The sequence below is a fragment of the Orbicella franksi genome, chromosome 1, assembly GCF_964199315.1.
Source record: "Orbicella franksi chromosome 1, jaOrbFran1.1, whole genome shotgun sequence".
Classification (NCBI taxonomy): Eukaryota; Metazoa; Cnidaria; class Anthozoa; order Scleractinia; family Merulinidae; genus Orbicella; species Orbicella franksi.
The window spans coordinates 11,735,425-11,760,484 of NC_138145.1; the positions used below are offsets into that span (position 1 = coordinate 11,735,425).

General features: G+C 39.2%; 1 protein-coding gene across 1 annotated transcript; it reads left to right on the plus strand.

Annotated features, from left to right (window-relative positions):
- Window positions 1-4: 4 nt before the first annotated feature.
- On the plus strand, window positions 5-24,630 carry LOC145490330 (ATP-dependent RNA helicase A-like). The gene is made up of 30 exons (XM_081469462.1): window positions 5-342; window positions 3,641-3,784; window positions 4,187-4,364; window positions 5,166-5,254; window positions 5,462-5,601; window positions 6,284-6,330; window positions 9,385-9,530; window positions 9,701-9,790; window positions 12,326-12,496; window positions 13,221-13,415; window positions 13,854-13,925; window positions 14,407-14,548; window positions 14,870-14,952; window positions 15,306-15,462; window positions 15,701-15,795; window positions 16,550-16,648; window positions 17,484-17,598; window positions 18,049-18,146; window positions 18,531-18,604; window positions 19,169-19,321; window positions 19,764-19,924; window positions 20,477-20,588; window positions 20,832-20,999; window positions 21,222-21,309; window positions 21,470-21,512; window positions 21,769-21,824; window positions 22,112-22,279; window positions 22,840-22,955; window positions 23,472-23,705; window positions 24,466-24,630. Exons 1-30 carry the CDS (start codon window positions 235-237, stop codon window positions 24,626-24,628), a joined length of 3,705 nt encoding a protein of 1,234 aa, XP_081325588.1. The 5' UTR covers window positions 5-234; the 3' UTR covers window positions 24,629-24,630.
- The last annotated feature ends 430 nt before the right edge of the window (window positions 24,631-25,060 follow it).

Sequence of the window (25,060 nt, forward strand, 5' to 3'; positions counted from 1 at the left end):
CTTTCTAGAAAACATTTTTGTCAAGAAATGATAGAATGAATAATTTTATTTTGTATCCGGAGCATGAAGAATTTTTAAAAACGTTTCTGTGAAAGAAAATTTAGCTTTTTTTTCTGGGGAATATGGTCCCAGGATAGATCTTTTGGCTATTTGGTCCAAATTTCCCTCCCTGCCCTAGTTATGAAATCATTCAGCCAGACAGCCTCGACCTAGTGTTCGCGTGGTCCCGGCAAAATGGCGGCCACACAATTCAAAAACTTCTTGTATGCTTTTTGTGGAAAACGCAAAGTCAGACCTATTTACACAGAAAGACCTTCTACGCAGGGAACGTTCAAGTTCCAGGTAAAGTTATTCTTCTTAGAGAATTCCAACTGACGATATTTAGGGTCGTTTTTATCTCCAACGAAAGCGAAAGGGTGCTTGTACAGCTATCTTTGAAAACGCCATTGAGAATAATTGCTTCAGATACATGTACATGTAAGCTTACGTTTTTTAAAATGCTTCTCAGAAATGCTTCTAGTCATGTAACGTATTGGTTATCTTTCTTTGTTTGACGGATTGAGATGAAAATATGTAAGGGAGTGTACAGTATTTAAACTTAAATATTAAACAGCAGTGTTATCTACAGTGCAGCTCAGATATAAGCGAACTACGCATACGCGTATCATACGAGCGTATTTTGCGTATACGCGTATGTCAATACGCGCACATATACGCGTATATACGCGCACATATACGCGTATATACGCGCCTATATGTCTCTTTGTTATGCATTCCCACAAGTTTCTTTATGTGAAGCATTGTTAGTCAAACAAAGGACATTATGTTTCTTGAGAATGAAAATGGCTTCAAAGCGAAATTTGCATATTGTTAAAACGTCAGGCGGTCAATAAAAGCTATCATATTTCGATCACTTCGCAAATTCACCGACAAACTACCGTTTATCAACACTTGATCTTAAGCTACTAAAAATGGGAAGAAAATTGATACAGTCGCTTGAACTCCCTATTTTAACACGTGAACTTTATGTTCTTACAAGTAAAGATCTGTGTTTCGGCACGTGTCGGCAAGTCGTTTGCGAAATGTTTATTGTCTGAATTAGTGTTCTGAAGATCCTAGTCGAAAAAATGATATCTCCGGTTATATTTGATACAGATCATGCATTCAAATGGTAAAATACTCTTTCCTTGACGAAAAAATTGTTTATCAAAGTTTTCTATGGTGAGCCGCTCACGTTTAGTTATTTTTTCTTCAAGGAAAAGTTGTGTGTTTCGGCACGCGTCGGCAAGTTGTTTACGAAGCGTTTATTGTCTGAAGATCCTCGTTGAAAAAATGATATCTCCGGTTTTATTCGACACAAATCGTTCATTCAAACGGTAAAATGCTCTTCCTTTTACCAAAGAATTGTTTATCAAGGTTTCTATGGCACGCTGCTCAAGTTTAGTTATTTTTACGTCGGGAAAAGGTTCTGTGTTTCCGGCAGGCGTCGTCAGGTCGTTTCCGAGATGTTTATTGTCTGAAGCGTTCCAAAGACATTGTCGAAAAAATGATATCTCCGGTTATATTTGACACAAACCATTTATTCAAACGGTAAAATGCTCTTTCTTTAGCCAAACAATTGTTTATCAAAGTTTCTATGGGGCGCTGCTCACGTTTAATTATATTTTTCTTCAAGGAAAAGTCCTGTGTTAAGCCATGCGTCGGCAAGTCGCTTGCGAAATGTTTATTGTTTGAAGCTTTCCGAAGACCTTGTCGAAAAAATGATATCTCCGGTTCTATTTGACACAAATCGTTCATTCAAACGGTAAAATGCTCTTTCTTTAGCCAAAGAAATGTTTATCAAAGTTTCTATGGCGCGCTGCTCACGTTTAGTTATTTTTTCCTCAAGTAACAGTTCTGTGTTTCGGCATGCGTCGGCAAGTCGCTTGCGAGATGTTTATTGTTTGAAGTGTTTCGACCTTGTCGAGAAAGTGATATCTCCGGTGTCTGACACAAACCGTTCATTCAAATAGTAAATTACTCTTTTCCTGACAAAAGAATTGTTTATCGAAGATTCTATGGTGCGCCGCTCACATTTTGTTATTTTTAATTTTCTTCGAGGAAAAGTTGTGTGTTTCGGCACACGTTTCCAAGTCGCTTGCTTGGACCGTGTTCAGACTTTGTTTCGAGAAGATGTTATCTTTCGGTTGTGATGTTTGCTCCATGAAGATGGGATTGTTGAAGCGTGTATCCCCGGTTCTATTTGACAAAAAAAAAATAGTAAATTTTTGATTTAACGACAAAATACTCTCTCTTTTAATCAATATTCAGTCAGTTAATTTTCAGTCAAGTGCCCAATTGCAAAATGTTAGTTTCAGCTAACATTTTGCTTAGTCTGCAGGCATACGCGCGTATACTGTGTACGCGTATTCAAAATAAAGAAAACTCTTTCTCGCTCTGTGGCAAGCTGTCAAGCCATTGAAAACAACAATGACCTGATAAGAAAAGAAGAAACAATAGGTTAGCTCATACATACTAATCAGGCATACGCGTATATGCTGTATACGCGTATGTGCGTATATGTATACGCGTATGTGCGTATATGCATACGCGTATACGCGTATTGGGCTGACGCGCATTACGCGTATATTTTGGTTCGGATATATCTGAGCTGCACTGTAGAAAATCGTAAGAACATCCTGTAAACAAGTGAATTTATGAAAGATCGTATAATTGAACAGCGGAGAAAGATATAATTAAATAAAGACACGTTTATAGGGTTAACGTATACTTATATGTTAACCCTACACAGATCTGTAGTACTATTAATTAATTAATAGTATACAGAGTTCTGCAGCAAGTATTCATACTGTAGTTCCAGGAATGAGGATATATGTAATCGGACAGTCTGATGTTATTTGCACGGTAGATATCCATACATCATATATCCGCTATCCATTTTATTCATGTATAATTATGTGAAGTGCGTATTTCAGTGTGTTTCCGAGCGAAAGGGACATTAATTGGCTGCATACTGTGCTAGGCTTAAAATATTGCTTGAAGGAGCTAGCTCTCTCTACTATATGTTGCTCTCTCCACTTTTGAAGCCAGTACATAGCAACACTGACCAGGCTAAATGACTTGGAATAATAACTTACTGTTTGATGTGGAAACTATTCCATGTATGGTTTTTGGACCTGTGGTAAATCAAGGCAGTGTCCACACTATGCCAGAGAAATTTGAAAATGTAGCTCTATATTTCTACGGTTAGGCCTACCATCCACATTAATCCGTCATGAAAATGTAGCTTTTCGAAAACGCTCTTCAAGCTGGAGTAATTTGAAAATGCTGGCTTTTCACTTTTATGTGGAGGTAAGACATTTTGAAAATGCAGCTTTTCAAAAAAGTTGGTGTCACAATAACAATTTATTATGTGATTTCCCTGACCAAGTTTTCCTCAAACACAAATCCAAAATGACTGGTAATTGCTGGATTTTTAAATGTCTTTGGCATAGTGCCAACGGAAAAACCTCAGCTTTCAAATTCCTGTGGCATAGTGTGGATGGAACCTAAGAGGTCAGTACTCTTCATACTATGAGGAGGCAATATTGTATACATTGTTTTTTTTTTTTTTATGTGTGTGTACTTTTGCTTCACATAGGTTCAGATAGAGGGGTTTGAATATGTGGGTCTTGGAAGTGCTTCTAACAAGAAAGATGCTGAAACTAATGCAGCAAAGGATTTTTGTGGCTTCTTGATCGGAGCTGGAATCATTCCTCCAGACTCATTCCCAGATGATTTATTTGTAAGTTTTTCAATGGTCACTATGTTCATTTAGATAAAGTAAATTACACCAGGGTGCTATTTTAAACAAATATTTTAAGTTAAAACTGTACAAAGAAGTTGGCAATATGTTGTCAGAAAGGTGAAGTACGCAATGATTGCTTTGATACATATACTAAAGAGTAACTAAGTTGCGAAAAAAAAAAATGATCAGAAAATTTACCTGTCTTTGTAAATATAAGGAAAACCCTTCCGGCAATTAGATGAATTAAAAGTAATAGTTGTAATGATGGCATTCTTCTGAGTCTTGATGTGCTGATAAAATACTGATTCAAACTGTTATAGGATAGTACTGAGTAAAAAATGTTCTAGATTTTGTCCAAGATAATTATGTTAGTGACTCATCTATATGTCTGGGAAACAGGGAGAAGGACCAACAGCTCCAGCATCAGCCATGCCAGCTCAGCAACAGCAGCAACAGCTTCCATCATCAGTAGCACCAGCTCCTCATACTCAATTGACACCAAATCAAAACCAACAGCAGGGACCATCCCAGGGTAATCCCTTCCCTACACAACCACCACCTCTTATGATCCAACAGGGTATGTGATAAATACATGAACACTTACAGTTTAAATTGTTTGGTAATGAAAAACAAGTTTTGAGCTCAGCACTGAAAAAGTTTACAAAAGTAATCAAAGTCTTCTTTTTATTGGTAAAGGCTAGAGAGATATGTATATACACCTTTAGTTTTGCTATTTGTTTTGCTAATACCAACTATAGTTCATGATGCTAATATCAGTAATTCAGGATACTAGCGCAAGTTTTTAAAGGAGGAGGCACAGTGACCTCATGGTTAGTGCACTCGCCTCCAGATCGAGTGGTCCAGGTTTGAGCTCTGGCTTGGGACATTGTGTTGTGTTCTTGGGTAAGATACTCTTGCAGTGCCTCTCTCCACCCAGGTGTATAAATGGCTACCAGCAAATTTAATGTTGGGGCTAACCCTGTGATGGACTAACATCCCATCCCAGGGGAGTAGAAATACTCCTAGTCGTTTCATACTACAGAAACCGGAGATAAGTGCCGCCTGATGGGCCACTTGACTCATATGCAGACTTAACGTACCTAACCTGCATGCAAGCCAAGTGGCCCATTAGGCTGATGGTTATCTCTGGTTTCAGTAGCATGAAGCAACTAAGAGTCTTCATACTCCCCCCTGGACAGGATATTGATGCCAACTAGTCCATTGTAGGGCTACCCCTTGTATTAAATTTGGCAGTGCTCATTTGTACACCTGGGTGGAGAGAGGAGGTTTGCAAAGTATGGTTTGCAAATATAAATGAAGTTGTTACATGACCTGTGTATGTTACAAATAAAATTAATATTGTTTACTGGCGGTTCAGGACCTGGTGGTAACCAAATGGATGGCTGGAGTGGAGCTGGTCAGAGAGATTACCACTATAGTCTGTACAATAAACGCAAGTTTGAAGAGGTACATGGTATAAACTTGGATAATATTATGTTGCAAATAATTTATTATTCTATGCTTTCAAATTAAAGTGTTACTGTCACCTTTTATTGTACACTGTTACACTGTTTCAGTTTGTTATCTAATTATTTATTTCTTCTCCAAGATCTTTTAGCAAATTTTGATCTCTTTTACGGCATATTATCTTCTGATGCATTATTTATATCTCAGGCTGAAGATGTAGATCTGAATGCCCATCTCCATGGAAACTGGACATTAGTAAATGCCAAGTCTCGGCTACACCAATATCTGCAACAGAACAGGCTTCCTGCTGATTTTAAGTACTCAGCAGGTGGTCCAGATCACAACAGGTAAGTGTCTATTGGCTGTTGCTATGGCTGAACCCCTTTTAAGTGGCCACCCTCATGGAAATGGGAGGTGGCCACTAAACAGGTGGATGCTTATACAGGTTCCACGCTATTAATAAACAGTAGGGCGCATTACAGACTTCACTAGATTTTGTTTGAAGCATATCTTTATTAGACCCCTTTGTGACAAAGTCCCTGGTATGACAAACATTATTTTTGGCATGGCCGAGTTACTAACAGAAGAATGTATAGAACAGAACCCCAGGTTAACAAACCCCTGTTATAAGGGCCACATTTTCCAACCCTTTTTCACTTTGTTGTATTGAGGTTTCCACGAAGTTGTCACAGGGCTTACTCTGTTCCTTTTTTTTTTTTAACTGTTAAAAAGACTAAAATGTTACAAAAACAATGAAAACTAAAAGTTGGGTAAGTTTAATTTGCACATTTAAAACATTTTTATTCAGTATGGGCCATGGCCAAAACATTTCCATCACATGCATGTAGCTGAACATGAACTCTGTCAGTGTTGAAATCCAATAACGGTGTTTCAGGAAAAATCAAATGTTTCTTTTGGTTGTGAAACAAAGCAATTTATCATAATGATGGTACAATAGTACTTGTGTAAGACTTCTGATACTCACATATTTAAGATATTGGCAGCTTATACCTTGTTGCTCTCTTGTAGACACTTTGTTGCTGAGCTGTCCATATTTGTGAAGTCTCACAGACGAAGTAAGTATTTAGAATTTTTGCTGAGCTTATTCAAAGGGTGTTGCTATTTTAAAGTGAAAATCCCCTATCAAATTGGGAGACATATTGGAAAGTGAGAGAGATGATATGGCTATTGGCAAGGTTCAAAATGGATAACAATGCATATGGAATAACTTGAAAGAATGAGATTTAAGGGCCCATTAACCGATTTATGCGCGCACTCGCACGCGTTGCTAAGGAGGTGAAATTTCACTTCTGGTTACTTACGTCAGGCTGAGCACGGAAAATAAAAACAACTCGATAACTTGCAAATTTGCTCATATTTTAGATGTTTTTCTTTGTGTTTCACAAAATGCAAAGTAAAACAAGTACAAGCAAAGATAAAATAAGAAAAAGACAGAAAAACAAGAGCAATGGAAAGAGAAAAACTAACTCCGTGTGGCTTTGTTTGATCTTACCAAAGTGGGCTGGTAGTGTAAATTGCCCACACGCTGATGGGGTGACTTCCAATATATATCGGGTGCACTTCCAGTTTCTTTAAATGCTAAAGGAAACGTGGTTTGTCATTAAATCCAACCTTTTTAGACGGATTTTGATTAAAGCCAATGTTGGAAAGATAGCTATGCATTCCTTTTTCAAAATCATGCTTTTTTCAGAAAATTACGAATTTTTTGATATTTTGAAATTCTCTCAAGGTATGACCTTTTAAAAATGAAACAAAATCTATGCATAGTGTAATGAGGATTTAAATTAAAATATTAAATCAGTGAAAAAAATCCCGATAAAGTAATTTGCCTGGGAGCCTTTGCGTTTTTTCAGTATTAGTCAAATGACCATGGGCGTGGCCTGATGATGTCATCACTAGTGTTACTGATCATGAAAAAGTTAAAGCACATGAAATAACTCTGAACTAACTGAAAAACATAGGCACGCAAGGCGTGCAAGAGATATTTTTTTTGTGTGAAGTGTTGGAGATAGAAGCATTCATGATACAGTGATGATTTAGTTAATTTGACAAGTTTTTATGGCTGCAATGTTACATCGGTCATGGTAAGATAGCTAAATGGTAAGCCATAAAATGTTTGACTGAACAAACTACTGTAATCTGACACGTCTCCAGATTAATGTAGATGCCATCTTATATTCTAACAGGAAATTTGATTCATTCTTTGATACAACCCGCACTGTGATTGGTGTGACACGCGCACATGCATAACTCCCTCACTCACCAATCACAGAACCCTTCCAACCCCCAAGAGGAATTTTTGCTCAAAAATACTCAAGTTAATTTAGAGACTTTTTCGCATTTTATATGAGTCGTAAGTTTACCTTATTACACAACACAACTTCACTGAAAATAGAAAGAAAGAGAAAAAAAACCTCTGACACGTTGAGTCTGATTTAATTAAATTGCACTTTAACTTGGTGCCGCGCAGTCTTCAAAGAACATTTAAACAGTTTTCATACTTTTTACCTTTCAAAATATGGGACTGAAATGAATGCCATCAAATAAAACTATTTAACTGCTACTGCAGAGACATAAAAACCGTCCAGAAATGAAAGCTTCTTTTTTGTTTAATATCCTGGAAACAATAGCCGATAACTTGTCAGCTCTAATTGAATTTACTCCCATATAAAAAACAAAAGTGTTAAGTTACCATTTGTTACTAAAGATAGCAAACATCTCGTGGGAAAGAGTGGTGATGATTCATCCACTCTAATTGAATTTACTCCCTTGTGAAAAACAAGAGTGTCAAATTACACTTTGTATCTAAAAAACAAAAATATCTCTTTATATTTGCGTGCAACGAGAACAAAACAATCGTTTCCCGCACTTACTATTGTAAACGTTAGAAATGTTTCAAATCTAAAGTCTCATCTCCTCTAAAACATGTCCTAAGAACTAGAAGCGACGATTCATGACCTCTAATTGAATTTACTCCTTGTGAAAACAAAAGTATCAAGTTACCTTTGTAACTGAAAATAAAAATATCTCGTTGCATTTGCATACTACTAACTCACAAACTGTTTCAAACCTCAAGGTTCATCTCATTCATTTAACTAAAATCCCCAGCCTAACCCACAGAAAATGTCGAAGTAAACCCAATATATGAATACTTTCTCCTCTTTTATAGAGGAATAAATATGGCCGTTCTGAACTCTGTCGGGGTCAAATCTTCTCACATACCATTTACCTTTACAACAAGAAATTTGATTGGCTGTTTATAGTAGATCCAATCTGATTGGTGTGACATACATACATCTCTCACTCACTCACTCACTCACTCATTCACTCACTCACTCACTCACTCACTCACTCATCCATTGACCCGTCCATAACATACCCGACATGCTGACTAAGAGGTATTTTTTTGCAAAAAAATAACTCAATGATGAGGTTATATGAGAATAAATTTTCCTTAGCAACGGCTTGAAAAGATCGGTTAATGGACCCTTAAGGTTAAAAGTCAGGTGCCCTCATAGCTGTTCAGACCCTGTGTTGTCATTTAAACTTTAGCTTTGATAATACCTTCTATCATAAGCAGAACTTAAATAAGCCATGCTAACTTGTACTAATCTATGCGGTTCTGAGACCTGGAGAGTGACAAGATCCATATCAAACAAGCTGCAAACCTTCACTAATCAATGTCTAAGAAAGATCTAAAGATATACTGGCCAGAGAAAATCAGCAACAGGGAATTTTGGGCAAGAACAGAGCAAGAATGTATTCCAGCAGAGATCGTCAGTTACAAATGGAATTGGATTAGCCACACATTGTGGAAACCAAAGTCTGATACAACCAGACAGGCCCTTGAATGGAATCTGCAGGGTAAAAGGAAGGTAGGAAGACCAGTGAAAACCTGGAGGAGGTCAGTGGAAGAGGAGCTTAAAGAAGCCAACATCACCTGGACTACAGCAAAAAGAACAGCCACGAACAGAGTCCACTGGCGCAGCATTGTAACCGCCCTTTGCTTCACCAGGAATGTAATGGCCTAACTACTAACTTAAGAACAGTATCATGTGCACCAAAACGTTTGTTGATATTTTGTTAATCAATTATTGTTTCTTTTGTAGCCATCAGTGCTCGTGAACATGCTTCGACAAAGAAACAAGCTGCCCAAAACACTTCACTAAGTCTTGTTCGACAGTTATTTCATATGGGAGTCTTAGAAGCCGCTGAGCCAGGCCAACTTCAACCAAAGAGAAAGAAAGTTGATGAGGTAAATACTAAATAAACCCTTTGTAGTGTGTGAAGTGGCCAATGTCAAGGACAAGTAGATTCTTTTAACTTTATGACATCTCTGAAGTGTGCTTTTAAATAATAATTTTAGGAGAGGGTGCTTAGAACTCCTAAAAGAACAGGTTTTGACAAAATTCTTTTGCTGTCCAGATTGAACCATATGATGTTGGAATCAGTCCTGAGATGGAACAGCAAGTTGGTAATCTACTTCAAAGTCTTGAAATTCAACCAGTCCCTCAGGTGAAGTGCTGTTACAGTATATCTAAATTAAAAGCGAGAAATTTTACATTTTTCTTTTCTCACAAGTCATACAACTGAGAATGAAGGTTACAGGTTATGTGTGCGCAACTTTGGTAGCTTTGCCTATTTTATGCCTATTTTCTAGGAAACCTTGTGTTGAGATTGTTTTTATAAGCATCCACAGTACTGTGTACAATACTTGAGATGGAAAAATACCCAGGGGGCTTGGGGAACACTGCTTCAAGCTTGTGATCAACATGCTCTTGCTGACTTTTGCATGCCATAATCTCATAGCACTGTTCAGTAAATCCATAGAAATGCATAGTTAAGTCTAAAAACAATAAATGGCAGAGTTGGGCTTACTGTAATTACATAGGGTAACTGGGAGTGTTTACTCTCTAGTTTTCTTCATAGAAAGAGTTCACTCCATTTGCAATAATTATGCAAGTGCCAGGCATTCTTGACATACTGGTTTTCAATTTGTGCAAGATTGTTTGGTCTAATAACAAAGGTGCTAGGAGTGTGCACTTTCTAAAAGCTTATTTCATAGAGAGAGTTCACTCCTGTCACAATATTTAAGATTACCTTGGTACAGTGGTGTCCAATTTGTGCAATGTTGTCCTGTCGATCACTAAAGGATGTCGAGGAGTGTATATTCTCTAATACATTTCTCTCCATCTACAATATACGTACAGCGTAAAAGACAACCTTGACACAGTTCAGTTCAAATGTGCAAGATTGTTGGGTCATTCTCTCCATATATGAGCTTTAAGAGAGCTAAGACTGCATCCTGAAAGTGACAAAAGAGTTTGTTTCCCATGATCATCGCAGTACAGCTGGTGGGCAGAAAATGGAAGAATATCAGTAGTTGTTTCAATTCTCCAGAGTATAATGTTGATGGAGAAAGGAAATGAAAATTTTAGCATTGAATTTGCAATCTCCTTATCTGCCACAGTTGTACTGTCAGATTCAGAACAGTGTCAGATACAACTGAATTAAATAGTAATTATAGCATTTTTGCTTGCTGTAGGTGCAAGCCAAAATACTGCAAGATTTCGACTGTGTTTACTTTTGAACACTAAATTAAGACATGTTTATTTACAAAACCAGCTGCATAATGCGTATCTTAGGGCTTCATCTTTGTCATGGTTACAGTGAGAAGCCTTTGGGTGCACATTGTGCAAATGATGTAAATACTGACAGCTGTATCTGATACTGTTCTTGTCTTGAACAGGGGTGTTGTAAAAAATGTCTGCTTCAAGGGTGTAGTCTTGTCTCTTCATTATAGCTTGTGTCTGAGGAGAATGATCCCATGAGAGAAGTGCAGTGTATTTTGGTTAGCTAAGGTAAAGTTACTTATCCATCTTTGTTTTGAAGCAATTTAACGTTTTAATTGGTGTTAGCCAAGGTAAAGTTATTTAACTATCTTTAAGCTGAATCAGTGTATGTGTCAGTGAAGAGAGAGACCTTCAAAGAGTAATTTGAAAGTGAGAAAAATAGTTATAAGTTACAGGATGTGGTATGCAGCAAATTAATTTGTTGTTACTCTGATTATCAGTTGAGTAAGGCATGACGAAGGTTTGGTGACCAGGTTTTAATGTTCAATTTGTGTTGTTGTCACGGGCAACTGGCTCTGTTTCCAGTGGCAACTAGTCAGCCTTTGGCATCACTGGCAGCAAAGTGCGTGAAATTGCAGGTGACGATATTGTTACCGGTACCATTGAAAATGAGGAAAGTTGCGTGTGACAACACTGTAATTGTAAGTCGAAAACTTCTTCACCAAAGCTCCATTGCACCTTACTTTTAAAATTGATAATTGTAGTAAGTGGTCATCAGAGTAGATGTCAAGAATCAAGTATCAAATAATCTATTCAAATCTGGCTGTAGTAAAGGTTTTCACCACCAGAAGATTTGGCACATAATCTGTGGTTCTTATGGCCCTACACACTGAAATTGATACGTGTGTAACTAAACTAAATTAATGTAAGAAGCACAATTTGAGGCTGCTAAGGAGAGATGACCAATGAGGTGAGGTTTTCAAAGGTAAGGTGTAACTAAGTAGGTAAGTATATAGCAGTAAGTGAAGTGTTAATTGCTGCACCTGCAAAATACTAAAGAAGGCGCCTTTAGCCAAACTTAATCTTAATGTATTTTGTCCAAAACCTGGCCAAACTTAGTCTCCCACGCAGATGCTCTTAGGGCTTGCCACACGGGGAGGCTACACCAAACCTAGATAAGGCAAATTGTATAGTCTGGATCCAAACAATCTTTCACTTGTAAAGCACTGATCTTCAGTGTTGCTTCATTTCTAATGACGTCTTATATCCAGAGTTGCTTGACCCTTCCCTTTGAGAGAACTTTAAAAGGTAGTTATCAGTGCCCTTGTCTTTAGGCATATGGCTCTGGAACTATTATCCTAGTTAGGAACCTAGTGTAGCCAGATCTGAATAAATTCACACATGGAATATTGAAAGATTCACGGTTCTACTGTATGGCTTGGGACTAAACCATTCAAATTTCCTTGCATTGCTTTAGCCTCAAGACCCAACCCAAGCTGTATCCCTTGTCCTTCCCCCTGGAATTGTCAAATTTCAAGATGCAGAGCATGAAGCAGGCTCTGGTATAGTGGAGTGGACTGCACCAAATATGAACTGGAATCCATGGATAAACCAGCCAATGATTATCGAGGGAGCTGAGGAGTACCAAGTGAGTGTCACTTAAAAGTCAAGTCAACATCTAAGGATGTTTGCACCTATTGTTTCGGCATGTTGTTACTGTGCAACCACATAACTCATGCAGCAATGTCATGCCACATTTTTTATGCTTTGAGTGCTTGCTAAGGAAGAAAATAAAATAAACAAGTTGAAGGGTTTGCACTGGCTGCACTATCTTCAGTTTACTCTTTTAAATGGTTGGTGACCGGTCTTTTCTTTATTGATCACTTCCATTACTGATTGTCTCCATTTTGGCAAAAACAAAAAGAATCTAAACATAAGTAGAAAATCTGAACACAATAAAAATCAGAAAAAATCTGAGCATGGTATGTTGTCACATGTAATTGAATTTTTCTTCTTATTCAGGTGCACATGACATACAACTATCTTTCTGTACTTAAGTGGAAGAATGATATAAGTTGGAAAATATATTTGCTAAATAGTATGGCTAAATAGTTAACACATCCAACCGTATGAAGAGATCTTCATTCTACTTAGTTTGGCTAGAAATATTTCACCAGTGAGGGACATTTATCGGGACAGGGGTGCTCACTAGAATTAGTTGGCATTTACTACCAAAAAACACCTTTAAATTAGGATTTTGTTTGTGTGTGTAGTGGGGGGGGGGGGGGGGGGGAAGGCATAGAGAATGCTAAACTAGTTCACTGTGGTGTTGGGATTGGTTTTACAAGGTAGTATGTCTTCTTGTGATCTAGGAACCTATTCCAACAAGTCAGGATTACCTGAATGAGTACAGAGAGAAGCATCAAAATGTGGATATGTACCAGCGCATGTTGGAGCAGCGAAGTCAACTGCCAGTATTTCAGTACAAGGCAACACTGATTGAAGCCATCAAGAAGAACAGAGTGGTGGTTGTTAAGGGTGCAACTGGCTGCGGAAAAACAACACAGGTATAAAAGGGTTATTACCAGGGCTGCATATGATTGATACTCTGCATACAATTGACACTCTGGATTAGGAATATTACTGGCAATACTAGACTTCCACAACTATAATGATGAAGAATTTCTTAGGAACAGAGAGACAGAGAGAAGTCAGCGCTGAGGGTTTGTTGTCACACGCCATTTTTATCAAAAGAAAACTGAAAGGCAGATAACCGGGTTACAAGTACTTAGAAAGTCTTGAATTCTTGATGAAAAAAAGATTCAAAGGAGACATTGTTTTATTGTATTGTTCCTCTCTCTTGGTCTGAGGTGATGATGACACGCTATAGAAAATTCCTCCAAAGCTTACAAACACCATGTTCTCTAGCCTAACGAAATGATTTAAGTGTATACCACATTAACTTCATAACTTAATAACATCAATATTGCATCATGCCATTTCAGGTTCCCCAGTATATTTTGGATGATTATCTTGAGACAGGCTATGGTGCTGAATGCTGCATAGCAGTCACCCAGGTCAGTGATGACTAACTAACTTTGAACATACATGAATGCACTTTGTTCCTATATCCAGCATTCAAAACAAGTCACAGTTTTCGTTTAGAAGCCAGACAAGCAGCAAAATTCCACAAGTTTACCACAAGAAAAAGCTACCCAATAGTCTTCATATGAATTATCAGATGCGAGGGAATTCAAGAGAAGAGAACTACCAGAGAACTATCATTGGAATGATCTTGTAGAGTTATTAAAAGTTGCATAATGTTATTATACTTCTATTGTAGAACTACACTAATGAACACATGATTCACAAGCTGTCTGTGCTAAAGAAGTCAAGTATATAATTATCTAAGAAATGTACTGTCTGTTGCTCAACATTTCTGATAGTTTTTGAGCAATGTTGGAATAAGCCTTTACCATGAATTCCAAAACTGCTAGAACCATCCATGTAATCCCATTTAACATGAAAACAAGTTGGTTTTGTGAATTTGTCAAACAGCCCAGGCGTATCAGTGCTGTGAGTGTGGCAGAAAGAGTGGCAGCTGAAAGAGCTGAGATACTAGGCAGCAGTGTTGGTTACTCAGTCAGGTTTGACACTGTTCTACCAAGAAGCCATGCCTCCATGTTGTTCTGTACAGTGGGTAAGCTTGTATTATTATATCTTTCATCTTTTAGGCGTACAGTATAAAAATATTTTAATTATTAGTTTTTCATTGGCTTGAATTTGTTTAATAAGAAAATGCCATCATCACCTTGTTAATGTGCGCTTTCACTACTGAGTTACAGTATCTCAACCAGAAGCCATCAGTGGCTTCAAGTATCATTGTCCTTCTTCACACAGTCACAAGGAAGAGACGCAGACATAACAAGATTGCATACATTTTAATGTTCATTTACAGTAATTACCTGCCAAAAACAGCCAAGTGTTGACCGTTTGCTGTTTTTTCACTATTGTCTTACAGGGGTTCTTCTCAGGAAACTTGAAAATGGTCTTCATGGCATTTCTCATGTTGTTGTGGATGAGATTCATGAGCGTGATATAAATGTAAGTTTTAAAAGATGGCACAGGACAATATCTTGTGACTCATTTAGCGGTAGTTGTTCAGTAAAATATATATTGGCAACCTCAAGATGGTTGTCATTCGGTACAGCATTTAGGAGTAACGTCTGAACACAAAAAATTCAGTAAAAATACCTTACAAACTGGCGACTGGGCAACCTTCACACTTCACATCATTACAACTTACATTATTCATCTGAATGTTAAGTGTGCGGTAATGTGTACATTAGACCATATTTATGTGTTGTCGGATTCAGCACTTGTGTCTGTGCAGCTGGGTCAGAGATTGATTTTACATGATTTATTTACATACTAAAAGATCACCTTCTTTACTACAGACTGACTTTGTTCTGGTGATCTTACGCGACATGATTCAAGCTTACCCAAACTTGCGAGTTGTTCTTATGTCGGCCACCATTGACACCCAGATGTTTACAGAATACTTTGGTAACTGCCCCATTGTGGAAATAGAAGGAAGGTCATTTCCTGTTCAAGGTATTATATCTCTTCTATAATGTCATAGTTATTTTTCTCAGTAAGAATGAGAAGCTGTTGTGAGCTGTTTCTACACCCAACTGATGCTAAAACAGGCATATGTAGTTTTAACTCATTGTCTGTCATATTACAGAGGCGAGTAGAGTGATTAAAATTGTTAAGGTACCCATGCTGTACGGCTGTGTTTTGATAAACTGATTTAATCGCAGGGGATTTTTTTTCTCTTCTACTTGCATAGAATATTACTTAGAAGATGTGATCCAGATGTTGAATTTTGTTCCACCCCTTCCTGAGAAAAAGAAAAAGAAAGAGGACATTGATGATGATGAAGAGGTGAGATTCACATGCTGAAAACCAGCAATGTAATTTGATATGTTCCCTCGAGTTTGTCGCTTAGAACGTATCACTAGTCTGCAGATGTTCATAGAACGAATTATACATTGGATTTGCGTGGATTGTTCTTGCTTTGTCTGCACAGGCGTTTCATTATAGCGAGTGTAGTTTGATTTGTTTCTGCAAGCTTCTTTAAAAAAACGCATCACTTGTCTTCGTACATTTATAGAACGAGGTACATACATTGCATGGGTTCTTGTTTTGTTTGCATGCGTAGTTTTCTTTTGTCTGCACACGAGTTTCGCTAAAACGTATCATTAGTCGAGTTGACTCAAATCTTCAAGACGTTTTTGAAGAACGGCTTGTGTTATTGGTGGCGACTCGACGACATTTCAACCCCCTCCCCCGCCCCACAATTCTTTAACGCGGTATGACCATTCACGATTAGAATTCCGGTGATTCATTGTAGTCAGACTTTCTGGAGGGTATGTCAACTTCTGTTGAGGGTAGCTTCATGAATTTCACGACATGGCTTTTGCCAAGACGACTCGTCGATAGATAGTGATTGGAGATGACTCAACTCACTTTGAGATATTGGTCATGGATGAATTCAATTCAGGCAGCTACATGTAGTGCTCTGCTTAATTTTTTTTCTTTCTGTATAAATAATTTCAATATTATTTTTAGGACAAAAAAATAAGGTTGTTTTTGTCACACACAACCCAATACAGCATGTTTTTCTGGTTTTCCTTAGGAGAACTGTAACTTAATATGCAGTGATGACTACTCGTTCCAAACAAAGAATGCTCTGGCACAACTGAGTGAAAAAGAAATGTCTTTTGAGCTTGTTGAGGTAATTGTGTTTGTACAATGAATAGAAATAGTTCTGTGTGTTGACAATGCGGTTTTAATTCCTTGCCTAGTAGATTTGTAGTTGAAGAGTACATATACAACCAGAGTATTGTTTTTAGACGTTGCTCCATCAGATCTTCATTGGTTGCCATCTGGTTGTTTGCAGATTCTTCGGGGTAGTGCATCATGCTTAATTGACAGTTAAGACGTAATCCGATAGAAAATCGAGCAATTTCAGGTTCAAGTGGACAAAAATCTGGTACCAGAATAATGTTAAGTATTTTACAGTCATTTTTAAACAAATAATTGCCAAAATAACACCGAAAACAATTTCCTATGGAAACAAGAGAAAATAAATTTCAAAGTTCGGAGAACTTGTGTAAACACAGGCAAAATTTCATCATCAGTTTCATTTCACCAGTACTTTCAAGTGTTTCATACGAAGTTCAACATTCGTTTTCGACGTTTGGTGTTGCTAGAAATGATTTTTTTAGCAGATATTTAAAACAGTCGTACAGAAGTTTGCAATACGATGTATATAATCTTGGTACTAGGTTTTGTCCACTTGTCACTCAAACTTCTGGTGGATTCCGTCTTAATGTTTCTCTCCACTTTTTCCGCGTTAAAGGAAACAGAAGACGTCTCCACACAGGCTAACATCTCAAGAAACACGCTGATACCGTATGTAAAATAGTTTAAAAAGTTTGCGGTGAAACTTCACAGTAAGGCTAGAGGGAAAACATGGTAGATCTGTTAGTTATACCTCCTATAAAGAGGGAACTCGACAATGTGGATCTGAAGTAAATCGTGTTTCGATACTGTTATTGAACATGCAGGCTCTACTGAACTACATATCTGGCCTGAACATCCCTGGAGCTGTGCTCATTTTTCTTCCTGGATGGAATTTAATATTTGCATTGCACAAGCACCTGAAGATGCATCCACAATTTGGTAAGACCAAGAGTGATCCACGTCTTATTCCTCCTTAATAGACTGTCAGATAGTAGGGTGTTGAGAAGAAAGAAAATCACCAGCAGGTCATATATTGTTTACTAAAAAGTTCTAAATGCATTCGTTACAGTTTTAAAAAATATAGGTTTTTTTCCGCCAAAGAAAAGTCGATTTTTTTCCACAAAATAAGTTTTGCTATTTCTTCTGCAGGTATAAAGCATTTTTGGATTTGACTTTCATCACATCCAGGGGGGAAATAAAGTAATTTTTGTCTGTTTATGTTACAAAAGTGTTGTCTAAGAGAAACGTTTAACAATACCTGACACATTTTGCACATTCCACTATAGCTGACAGAATATCAGTTTAGTGAGAGAAGGACTTATCTTCGACCACAATGGGTACTAGAAGCCTTGTTTCCCTTCTGATGTTGTAATTTCTCCGTCCTTTCAGGTATCAGTAGTAAGTATCGTCTACTTCCTCTGCATTCACAAATCCCAAGAGAAGATCAGCGGAGAGTGTTTGAGCCTGTACCAGAAGGAGTTACAAAGGTAATTATCAGATGCAAAGTCTGGGAAGCGGATCCGCTTTTCATGCAGGATTATGGCACTAGTGGTAGGCGTGGTGACTTAATGGTTCCAGTGATCAAGCGAGTCAGGTTTGAGCACTGGCAGGGGTTCATTGTGTTGTGTTCTTGTGTGAGAAACTCGACTCTCGGAGTGGCTCTCGCCATCCACAGGTATAAATTGTCAGGGGAACCTGATAGTGTGCTGGAGGTGGGGGTTGGTGGTGGCCTGCTTTGGACTAGCATCTCATCCAGTAGCAATACTCCAGGTCGCTTCATGCAATTGAAGCTGGGATGATAAGCTCTGGTAGTGTGGGACATTTAATTCTGGCGTTAGCTAACTAATGAAGTTTGTTGCGGTGTCTTTCAGATCATTCTTTCCACCAACATTGCTGAGACGAGCATCACCATTGATGATGTTGTGTTTGTCATTGATTCCTGCAAGTAAGTCGCTAGTTTAGCATGGTTAGCTAATTAAACTGACTTAAATGTCCATAATTTAGAAACAGCAAGCAACGTTTATTCGCCACAGAAATTAAAAATGTTGTTCTCGTCTCGTAGTTAGTAAGCAACTGTCCGTACAGCGATGAAGTAAAAACCTTCGAGTGCTCGTCAGGCTGATGTTTGACTGGATTTTTGAAATCGGTAACTTTACTTGCACTCCAACGGAGATTCGCGGTGAGCGGCACTTGCTTCTCTGAGTACGTGGTGTTAATGGGCAATCCCAAAGGGAAGCTTAACAGAAATGCCATCTAACTACCATCATTGAACCCATAATGCGGATGGTTTAAAATAAAAAAATGTCATTGGAGCAAATAACAAGCGTAATTTTAGTTTTCCTTCTGGAGGGCGTCGTCTGAATCTGATATACCGTCTCTCGTCTGTCATTTGTCTTCCGTCGCCCATCATTTATCATCTTTCAACCTTTAGTAAAACCATTTTACTTCTTGTAGCAACGGCACTGACAATGTGACACTAATGGAGTTTTTTCGTTGTTTTCGTTGTCAGAGCTAAAGTGAAGTTATTCACATCACACAACAACATGACAAATTACGCCACTGTCTGGGCGTCCAGGACTAACATGGAACAGAGGCGTGGTCGCGCGGGCAGAGTAAGGCCTGGGTTTGCTTTTCACCTGTGCAGTAGAACACGTGCTTCAAGGTTAGTTGGCCGGAAACTGGGGATAAGGAAGTAACGAGTGACTACTTTGTTGATAATTCCTGCCTTCTTTGTACTTTGTTATGACAAATTCAATCTGATTACCGAAGGAAAGATGTCGAGGAAAATTATACAAAATTTTAGAAACACAGTGGTATTCTTTGTTGTTCGGCGTAAGCACAGATCACCGCCACCTTTTACACCTAGATGGTCACACTAATTGCGATTTTGCAATCCAGTTTTAAGTCTTCTATTTTATTTCGATTTGCCTATTGCTATTTTCAAGTAGTTTGGTGTTTGGCCGTTTGGCTATCCTTTCTGAAGTATTCAGTCTCTTTTGAGGTTTTGTGACGAGTATTTGTAGGTAACGAAACCAGAATGCCTTTAAGAAACACTAGGAAAGACAACTGGAAACACCTTCGTAATCAGTTTTTATTTGCCACAGACTTGCTGAGCACGCCACACCTGAGATCCTGCGTACACCTCTTCATGAATTAGCTCTGACCATCAAGCTTCTCAAACTTGGAGACATTGGAGAGTTCTTGAACAAAGCCATTGAACCTCCTCCTCTGGATGCTGTAGCAGAATCAGTTGCGCTCTTGAAAGGTAAGGAGGAACCTTTCTTGTTGGTAATAAACACTTTTCGATAAGCGAGGTATAGTCTGTCCACAGACGTTTCTTTGTCTTTTACTGCGGAGCGCGAGAGAAGCAGGCGAAAAAAAAATTGCTCCCCAGCCCCACTCCCTTGAATTTTAGCGCGTTAATCCAACGCGCTGTGTGAATATCTCCCTGAGCGTGCGATCTCGACGAACTCAAGACAAAATAGACGGTCTGTGGACAGATCACGCGAGGTAAAAACTTAGCTTATTGTCTTGTAGTTAATGAGATGTTGATAAATATGCTACCCTGCCCATTACAAAAGCTACGGTTCGGATGACGCATGTTGACAAAAAATAAAATTGTCTTTCGCAATCCGTCTCAATCTTCACCAATCCTAACCATCCTTGTTCCACTGTAGTTTATTATTACCTATGAAGTGTTTTTCTTTCTTAGTAAATTGTAATTTTATTGGGGGAGGGGTGGGGGGTTATATGAAGGCAATTTTGAAAGTTTTTTTTAAAAAAAATGACTTTAAATTTCGCTTTCCTTGGTCCATAGATATGGAAGCTTTGGATAGAAACTTAAACCTGACACCCCTTGGCTATCTACTGGCCAAGTTACCTATTGAACCACGACTTGGCAAGATGATCATTCTGGGATGTATATTTTAGTGAGTATAAATTTGAATGGTGCTTCAAGTGTTCGTGTGCCACACTTTCTTTTGCTTATTTACATAACAGTTTTCCCCAAATAGTAGTTTTCACTTGCCGTAAGTATAAGTATCTAAGCATTTTGAGTTTGTTTTGCATTCCACGTTTCAGATGAATTCTTGTGCTGGTGCTCATAATTGTGTCGCTAATAAATACCAGGCTTTGCTTGTATCTTGATGTATTTTTCGTTATTCACCCCTCAGCTGTGGTGACGCCATGTGTACTATAGCTGCAAGCACCAGTTTCCCTGAACCGTTTGAAACACCATCTGACCGCAGGAGACTGGGCTGGGTACACAAACAGTTTGCTGGCTCGCGTCACAGTGACCACATTGCGTTACTCAGTGCGTACCAGGCTTGGGAAGATGCCAGGTAAGCTGAATAAATTGTATTCAAAAACATTTACCAATAAGCTCATGTTGTACAGTGGAACAGACGTTCAAAGAATTTGCCATTTCTGCACGGCCCGCGGAGAAGATGGACATTGCGCCTTCTAAAGTGGAAGTGCCTCATTGCATGTCTGCATGGCCAAACTTTTGGAATCTTTTTTGCCGTCAGTTCGGCGCATTATGTAGCTTTGTTTTCTTGTTGCAGGTCGGTGGAAGACGAATCTGCAGAGTATCACTTTTGCGAGAGTCATCAGTTAAACATGTCAACTCTGCGCATGACATCAGAGGCCAAGGTAAGAGGGCTTCAGTCATACCATTCGTGTACAGGCTACCACACGTGCCATCAATCCCAGCTTTAACGTTCGTACACTCTATATCGCACAAATTCCTGTGACGCTTGCGTATGGTCCTACCCACTGACTATTTACCAAATGAATGGATTTTTTTCAACAGCTTCAGCTTAAAGATCTTCTCTGCAATGCTGGCTTTCCAGATGGTAAGTGTAGAAAAGGCAAATTTTGTGCTTTTTGTTAGATCACTGACCGGGTTTGCTGTTTGTTCATGTCACATCTGATTGGTTTTCCCTCGAAACAAAATAACATTCTGCGAAAAATTTTGGTGTTCAAAGTTTTTCTGTTCTCATTGCACTCACGATTAATTAATTGTACGCAAATGCAGTTAAAAGCTCAAGTTGACTTTCTTTCGTCGTGGAGGTGGCTTTAATACTAACCTGTAGTTTGTATTCTTGACAGAATGCATGCATCCTCAGCCATTCAACTACAGTGGTCCTGACTCCAAGCTGGATATGGTATGAACCTCTGATTTATAGTTCATGGAATGGCATACCCAGTTAACGACCAGTATAAATAATGTGTTAGAGGAATTTAGAATAAACCAGTCGGAAATAACATTCGAGATGGCGTCTCGGGTGAGTTTACAAAGACTAGAGCCCCAAGTCTGTTAGTCTGACACTCCGCAAATGCAATTCTCTTTCGCTGCTGTCTTTGTGATCGTCACGAGAAGCTTGTTTGACACCCACCTAGACGAAAGGGAACTAACATTTGGCTTAGTAGTAACCTGGTTGTTTCTTTTCAGGTGGTAGCTCTGCTTTGCCTGGGTATGTACCCCAATGTTTGTGTTCACCGAGAGAAACGGAAGGTGCTGACAACAGAAGGCAAGGCTGCGCTGATCCACAAGTCTTCCGTGAACTGTTCTAACAGAGAGCAGACTTTTCCTACTCCTTTTTTCGTGTTCGGAGAAAAGGTAAGCGACCTTCAGTACACTTGCGGGTCACTCCGAAGTTTATCCGGTCGTTTCTTCACTTTTAAGGTCATTCTCCAGTATTGCATTGCGCATCCTTACTGCGTATAATTTCACGCGTGATTAGCGCGCGCGCATTAAAAAATGGCGGCTTTTTCTTTACAGCTGGACCTCGCCATGGAGGTAAATCGTCATTTTCTCGCAAACGAGTATGGTGACCTATCATTTTTTTCTGTTGTTTTGAATTGGGTAATAAATTTCTCTGTGTAAAATAAATATGGACCAATTCTCAGAGTAGAACAAAAAGCAATCGTCGGAAACGTGAATTTAGCAAGCAATCGTGACTACAATCATGGTGCTATTATAAGGATTTATATGGGTATAAACAAGGTGCTGTTGCTCCTAAACGAACATGGGGAACCCTCATTTTTATTTCAGAATTTAAGTTCCTATAATATAGACAATCAATAGGCAAAGTTTCACAAAAGTCTCAGTGCAGGTTCTATTTCAGTGGAATGACCTTAATTACATCTTGTATGATCTATGTTGTTCTTTTGAATCAGATTCGTACTCGCGCTGTGTCGTGTAAACAGATGACCATGGTCAACCCTCTCCAGCTGCTCATGTTTAGTCAGAGTAAAGTGGAATCTGAGAATGGAGTCGTTAGAATGGATGACTGGTAAGCAAACTCTCGCGTTCGTATGGGTGAAAGGAGCACTATCATCTTTAGAGTGATTTTTTATCGTGAGCAGTTTGAAAACCTACCAGCACCATCGGAATCCAGACAACAGTGGTTGAAATTGTGTAACAGTACTGGGCAAAAGATGAGAAACAACTGAAATGTGAATACAGTTTTTAACCTTTGTAGAACAGCCAAGTTGTGGAGGAATTAACTGGTCGTTTTAGTGTGGTGCACGGTGTACGGTGGGGACGAAATGTCCTGGCTGTGGTAGCTACAAGAGAGGGGGCCTTTAGTGGAGGTTGGACTGTATGACTAAGGATGGAGAAAATGGAAATAAATTGCAGTAAGAAAACTAAAATAATGGTAGCTTCGCTCGGATTCCTTGAAAATGTGGCTTTTTGGTGGCTGGCTAACTATTGACCAGCGATATTAAGGATATTTTCGCTCAACAGCCTTCTCTCCAGGAATATCTCTAACTTTCGCTTCTCTCTCACCTTGATCTTTTCCTCTCAGGTTGCAGTTCCGTTTTCCTCATCATCAAGCCGCCATGATAGTAGCTCTGCGCCAGGCGCTGGATTACCTGCTTGTTCGCGCTGCTACCACTCCATCCACGATAGCCGAACCTACTCACGCAGATGAAAGAATATTGAATGTTATCAAATCACTCTCGCGGGCTAATGCTGGAAGTTTTGGTGTCAACCGTGGTGGTGGAAACCAATTTCCGCCACGGGGACGACCTCTCCCAGGGTGAGTGGAACTGTTGGCTTCTTTCTTACTTGTACCCTGTACAACTTAGGTAAGGTACGCTAACATGACATAAAAGTGGTCAAATGTTTTTGTACGTTTAACATTAATATTGGTAGTTCACGCCAAGTAGTCACGACTATAGTATCTCTTTAAGTGAAGTCTGCAATGGAATCCAGTGGCCTATTAGGCCGGCTCGTATCTTCGGTTTCTGTTCGGTTTCTGTAGCATGAAGCGACTAGGAATATTTCTACTCCACCCTGGATGGGATGCTAGTCCATCGCAGGGTATAAATAGTTCTTTGCTGAACTTGAAAATACCACCGGGCAAGAGTCGTTGTCAAATTGAAATACAAATTAACTTCCGTTGATGATTTGTTATCTTACGCTCGATTCATCAGCGTCTGTGTTCTTCGGTTCTTATTATTGTGTCTAACATGTACGGTGGAATTTCGATTTCTCGAGCCCGCGCTTTTTAACTTTGTTCGAACCTCCTGATAACTCGAACTAGAAGTCGTTTGCGGTAACATTACAGTGTTCGACTGAGGGTAGGCCGATCTCTCGAACTACCCGGTTTTTCAAAACAATTTTAGTTTCCCTTGGAGCTTCGAAAAATCGAGATTTCACTGTCCATCGTTGCGTGGACTGTTCGGGAATATAGGGGCCCTTGCTCCTTCCCAGACCAAACTGTGCTGCCACCGTTGTACGATCTCTGTACTTCCTACTTGTGCGTCATATAACTCGCTCTATTGTGTCTTTTCTAGGCTGATGCACAGAGGAGGGCGTGGTGGGCCCCCTCCCAGACGTGGCTACCAAGGCCCCAGACATTACCGTGGAAACAATCGAGGGGGCGGATTCCGCGGCGGTGGATTCCGAGGGGGACCCCCTCGGGGAGGATTTCGTGGGTTTCGTGGTGGACAGTATTAGAGCCCTGTCCGAGATACCTGAATTGCTGGATAACGAGCTTAGCCACACTCCTCAAGCTGGTGTCCTAGTTCTTCACTCTTAGTTAGGCGGATTGAAAGGCCGTTTTGAAGAGGATTTACATTTCTCGCAGCCCCGAGGAGATCAGTAGTTAACTTCTCCTTCGACATTACAAGATAATAGAGAGCAGGAGAACAAAGCAGTTAATCACTTACCGAGGTGTCCCGTTTGGATACTCAAAGGGTTAAACCCGGGTATTACGAACGAGTATTTCCATTCTTATGAAAGACAATTTCTTAAAGCTTATAGCCGGATTCACTCTGACTACCTTCATATCTGTCACTGAAATTTCTGCAATCCTAGAACCTTGTGTAAAGTAGATTGACGAAACGAGCTTTTGTTGTTTCGTGGCTGTTTCCCTCTTTATACCGTCAG